Here is a 6,000-nt window from a genome sequence, read left to right on the forward strand (position 1 = left end):
GTGTGAGCCACAATGCCTGGCTCTGGGGCCTGTTTTATAAGGGCACTAATCCCATCATGAGGGGCCCACCTTCATGCCCTAATCTATGATCTCCCAGAGTCCCCCACCTCCTAACACCGTCACCTTGGGGGTTAGGCTTCAGCATATGAATTTTGGAAGAACAATCAGTCTGTAGCACCCAGGGCAGCTTGTGGGCAAGTTCTCCCAGCTGACCTGGAAGGAGAAGGTGGGAGGGGGCTCTGGGGCACAGAGAATAAGGGCCGACATGCAAACAGGCCTGGGCCCTGAGTTTAGGGGACTGTCTGAGTTCTGCAAAAGCGGGTTGCTGCTTTCCATGGTGCTGATGGAAATGGATATGGAAGGAGAGGAGAAAAGGATAGCTGACCCCATGAAGTGGGAAGACACAAAATAGGATGTGAAAAGATTTTAAAACAAGAAGCAGCTCGACTAACCATGTCCCGAAGGAGTGTTTTCTGAGCGAGAAATCATTTAGGACTGAAATTCCCTCGCTGCTTTGCTTGAAAAACCTGTGGTCTTAGGGCCTGAAGGCACAGGTTCTTCAGATACCTGTGCTGCTGTCATGGCTAAAAAGAATCCTGGATGCTTCATTTTTCTGCTTTGGGAGTGAGAGTGACATATCCTTGTGATCCCAATGAATATCTCCATTGTCCTCTCAAGGGGAGCCTGGCCTATGGGTGCCTGTGAGGCCTTGGGGTCACAGCTGTCCCCTGTAACCCAGCTGGCCTTTCGGCAGAGCTTCGGGCAGGCCACACATCAGCATTTTCCCTCCATTCTCCCTGTCCCATCCAGGCCTAGATGGACTTGGGGAGAAGTGGGGTTGTCAGAGGAGGGCTTCGTCCTCTCCAAATCGACCTTACAGAGTGACTCAAGCACTTCTCAGCTGTGAGTTGAGTTTCATTTCGCTGCAATTGGCTGGAAGAGACATTCCTGTTTCTGTGCTGAGCTTGGGCTGCAAAGACAGCCATCAAGAAGCTGCCAGCCTGTCCTTGCCAAGCAATATTCAGAACTCCCTGCACTGCTGATGGAACAGAAAAACAATCTATTAAAAATATTCCACTTTCCCTAGAAAAGTCAGGGGTTGCTGCCAGAGGGTTCCTCAGCTGACTGTGGAGCCTCATCCTGGGAGGAAGTGAGGGCTGCCTACTGACTCACAATGAGTGAGTGCCAGCTGTCCTGCAGACACACAGCCTCTGTGCTCTAAGGAGCCCTTTGAAGCAGGGTCCACATTGCAGGGCCTGGCTCTTAGCGGGCATTCCTAAATGTTGCATGAGCCCCTGCCACCTTTCCTAAAGGCTGAGCTATCTCATCATCTTCTGAGGCCCCGCAATAACAGTTGCCGTTAGCTTTTGAAGGATTTTAATGTCTGCTTCCAAATTGTGCTGTTTATGGTGACATAAGCTTGAGTCACACAGGGCTTCTCCCCTTGTCCCAGACAGGCAGGAGGAAAAGAACCTGCACAACAGGACTCGTTTCTGCACCAGGGCTTGAGTTCCACGTTAGACCTGCTGAGCAGTGGCAACTCAGCGAACTGAACTCAAGGCGTGCAGCGTGCTCGGGAGCTGCCTCAGCAGCCACGGTGGAACCAGAACCGTGGGGGCATTCTGCAGAAGATTGACTGGGGGATAGAGGAACTCTTGTTCCCTTGTTCCAGCAGCCACAGCTCAGAACACTAAGTTAGGGCACAGGAGTCAGTCTCGCCACAGTCTCGATTTTCCAGGGGATTCCAGACATGATATGTGAGCAGAGGTAACACAGACCTTTCAAGGAGAGGTCTGGGCTGTCTGAGGACTTACAAGTGCTTGGTTCACACTGTAACCCAAATCTTTCAGGGGGGCGGGGAGCAGAGTTGAAAGATCCGAATCCTGAATATTTGTTGCCTCTTCTTCCTTTCTATTGTCAGTTCAATGCTTGCCAGCTGCAACCCAGAAAACCCAGAGGAGAAGTTTCAGCTCTATATGCAGATCATCGACTTTTTTAAAGGCCTCAGCTGTGCAAACACTCAAGTAAAGCAGGTAAGACAGAGTAGAGGGCCGTGGTACCTCCGCCCACCTCACTTAAATAGCAAAAAGGGCTCTGAAGGGCAGCCCTCACCAGACCTCACCCCAATCATACTATAAAGGGCCACTGGGCAGGGACACTCTTTCATTCTCTCTAGCTTGCTCCATGATGGTCACCTTCAGCCTGATGCATCCTGTAGAATGAATGGAAGATAGCCAGGGAAACAGGAAAGACAGAGAGGTGTCCTCTAAGGCAGGGGTCCCAAATCCCTAGACCACAGACCAGTACAGATCCATGGCCTGCTAGGAACAGAGATGCAGAGCAGAGGGTAAGCCTGACCACCTGAGCTCTGCCTCCTGTCAGATCAGCGGTGGCATTAGATTCTCATAGGAGCGCAGACCCTATTATGAACTGCCCATGCAAGGGGTCTAGGTTGCTCTCTCCTTATGAGAATCTAACTAATGCTTGATGATATGAGGTGGAACGGTTCCATCCTGAAACTACCCTTGCCTCCCAGGTCTGTGGAAGAATTGTCTTCCATGAAACTGGTCCCTGGTTCCATAGAGGTTGGGAACAACTGCTCTAAGGCAGACCTGGACTGGAGCCCTTTGAAGCAGGAACCCTATCCCAGGGGCCTGACTCTCAACAGGCATTCACAAATGTTGTGTGAACCCTTGACACCTTCCCAAAACACTGAGCTATTGCATCACCTTCTACAATTTTCATCATCTTCAGTAATATTTGCTGCCAGCTTTTGAAGGATAGTAATGTCTGCTTCCAAATTGTTCCACTTAGTGCTATGAGTAGCGGGACTCTTGATTAGGAGGGCCATTCCTGGAAACTTTTGTCAGGGAAGGGGGATTATGCCTGAGCCACCAAGGGGACAGGTCCTTTCAGATTCATAGCCATGGATTTTTCTTCACCAATTTAGCAATAATACAACTGCTTATTTAAAAGGTAAGTTATAATAATAGCAAATGTTTGTTTAAAAATAGTCAGGACACCTGTTCAATAGGCTAAGGTATAACTTGTCCTTTTCCAACTCAGTCTTCATTTCCCTCTGCTGGGACCACGGCAAATCCTCACATGGAGCCCTCGCCTGCAGTCTGCTCTCCCCTTCCCACCAATCCTTGGGTGACTGTCCCCTGGACCAGTTGTCCCCTTTCTCTCTCAGATACCGTTAAATCAGCCCATTTTATCAAGACTGAGAATAGACAAAAAGACCATCTTTGCTCTCCCTCCTTCTCCACATGTGGCAGAAAAGATGACAAGCAGGGATTCTAGCGTCCATGCAAAGCAAAGGCGTGGACGGGCGCGGTGGCTCACACCTGGAATCCCAGCACTTTGGGAGGCTGAGGTGGGCAGATCACTTGAGCTCAGGATTTCAAGGCCAGTCTGGACAATGTGACGAAACCTCATCACTACAAAAAATACAAAAATTAGCTTGGTGTGGTGGTGCACGCCTGTAGTCCCAGCTACTCAGGAGGCTGAGTTTGGAGGATCGTTTAGCCTACAAGGCAGAGGTTACAGTGAGCTGAGATCACGCCACTGTACTCCAGCCTGGGCAACAGAGTGAGACTCTCTCAAAACAACAACAACAACAAAACAAAGCAAAGATGCCAAACTTCAGCACTCCTAGATTCCCGATGCCTCGGTGTTGCAAGAGCAGGGCCCAGAAATCTGCATTTTGAATGAGCTGTCCAAGTGGCTCTGGGGCAGGAGGACTCAGGCTTTGATAGACTCTGGTGTAAACAGAAAAGTTTCATTCTCCTCTCAACCTCTGCCATTGTCTTCCCACTGAACAAGGGGCCCACATGATTTGCCTGGAGACTGTGGTCCCACCTCCCTGACACTGTGGATCCCTATTTCCCTGCCCCTATCAGGAGAGCACGGTGAATGGGAACTGCTTCTCCAGGGCAGGAGAGGCTCAGTTTGTGGAGGTTGTCCCCACTATCAGAATGTCACCCTTGGGACCAGGTCCCACATTCATTAGATGGTTGACTGGAGTCAGAGATGCCACCTGGGTCCATGGGGATCAACCCCGAACTGCAGGGCCGACAAGTTACAGGCGTCATTTTCTGCTGGGTTGGAGAGAGACAGAAGGAGCAAAACCTCAGGAACGTATTTTTAGGGGAAGAAGTCATGGAGAGTCCTGAGGGGTTGGCTGGGATCACTGTTTACAGTGTCCCTTTAGGGACTGAGAAACCCTTGCTAAGCAAACACTGCTGCTGCTTTTTTTTACTCAGGCTGGCATGCAATCATGGTGTGATCTTGGCTCACTGCAACCTCTGCCTCCCAGGTTCAAGAGATTCTTGTGCCATGGCCTCCCGAGTAGCTGGGATTACAGGTGCACACCACCACGCCCAGCTAATTATTTTGTATTTTTAGCAGAGACAGGGTTTCGCCACGTTGGCCAGGCTGGTCTCAAACTCTTAACCTCAGGTGATCTGCCTGCCATGGCCTCCCAAAGTGCTGGGATTACAGGGATTGAGCCACCATGACCAGCCACAGTACTGCTGCTTAAAAAAAAAAAAAAAAAAATCCTAATAGGTAACTCATGTACATGGCATAAAATTTACAAGTTACCAAAAGGTATACAATGGACACTTACTTAGTCTCTCTCTCTCTCTTCCTTGCTTCCTACCCCATACCCTCCCCTAGAGGCAACTGCAGTGACCAGTTTCTTGTACACTCATCCAAAGATATTCTACAGATATTATATATTCTTTCAAACACAAATAGTAGTAGCCTACGCTACACATTGCTTTGCACTTTGCCCTTTGTAAATAGCGTATCCCACAGATAGAGCACTATCTCATTATTGTTGGAAATGAGCTGCATGGTGTTCCATTGGTGGGAGAACTGTGGTACAGTGTACCATCTTCTATTGGTGAGCATTTGGATAAAGCCTTATGAGGTCCTCTGTCTCTCTTGTGGGACCCTGGAAATCCCCAGGATAAAAAAGAAGCCAGTTCTGCTCTGTCCTTTCTGGAGGTCATAGAGTGCTGAGTTGAGTGAAATTGAAATGGGACCTTCCCCCTTAGAGCCCTTGCTTCCTGGCCCAAGCTGGAGGTGAAAATGCAGCTGAAGAGACATAGGATAGAGTCTGGGGACTGGGCACACCAGAGATGCAGGAGCCTTCCTATCTGCCTGGGGCCTGAGACCCACAGATAAAAAGTGAACCTCTTCCACTATGTGTCTTGCAGGAAGAATCCTTTCCTGTTGACGAAGAGATGATCATGTTGCAGTGCACAGAGACCTTTGATGATGAAGATCTGTAATGCAGAAGAGGGGCTGGGAGGGGAGGAACTCAATGAGGTGGGCAGTTCCCAAAGTTGAATGCTGGCAGCTAAGGTTGCACCTGCCTTGGCCTCCAGGACTCTTTGGAGTGCGTTGTTCCAGAAGAATTTTGATGATTTTAGTTTCTGATTATTATAAAGTATAAGAGAAGCATCGCCTCATGTTGGTCTTTTAGGGCTATTTGGCACAAAGGGCTGGCCTGCTGCTATTGTGCTCCTATTAAGGAGGTACAAAGTACAGCTGGGGCCCAGGCCACGGGCCTTTCAAGGAGGACAGGCAGGATCTGTCCTTGGAGGTGACATAACCCCAGGTACTTTCAGCATGTCCTGGGCACAGGGCATTGCCCTGATGTGTTCTACAGCGTTCCAGAGCCCATCTGCTCATCCTGCACACTCTGAGAGCCAGGGGAAGTGCTGACCTCAACCCTGTGCTACAGGACAGCTGGGTGGAACCAGATTCATCTGCTGCTACTGGTAATAAAGTCAGCTGAACAGGAGCTACAGTGAGGTCCTGGGGTTCTGAGGGCTTTCTGGTGAGGCTTCTGGGCAAAGGATACATACATTTCCCTGGTCTTGGACGCTGGGGGTGAGGGTGAATTTTATGTGTCAACCTAGCTAGTCTGTGGTACCCAGGAATTTGGTCAAACGTTATTTTAGATGTTTCTGTGAAGGTATTGTTAAT

At 49.5% G+C, this 6,000-nt stretch overlaps 1 protein-coding gene across 1 annotated transcript in view; it reads left to right on the forward strand.

The window, feature by feature from the left end:
• Window positions 1-5,313, forward strand: part of STRA8 (stimulated by retinoic acid 8) — a 29,808-nt gene extending 24,495 nt beyond the window's left edge. The window contains exons 8-9 of the mRNA XM_017887700.1: window positions 1,922-2,033; window positions 5,226-5,313. Coding sequence (XP_017743189.1) covers window positions 1,922-2,033; window positions 5,226-5,300 — 187 coding nt within the window. The 3' untranslated portion in view covers window positions 5,301-5,313. The remainder of the gene's footprint in view (window positions 1-1,921; window positions 2,034-5,225) is intronic.
• Window positions 5,314-6,000: the final 687 nt, after the last annotated feature.

This window comes from Rhinopithecus bieti, unplaced genomic scaffold (genome assembly GCF_001698545.2).
Source record: "Rhinopithecus bieti isolate Rb0 unplaced genomic scaffold, ASM169854v2 scaffold_17275, whole genome shotgun sequence".
Taxonomy (NCBI): Eukaryota; Metazoa; Chordata; class Mammalia; order Primates; family Cercopithecidae; genus Rhinopithecus; species Rhinopithecus bieti.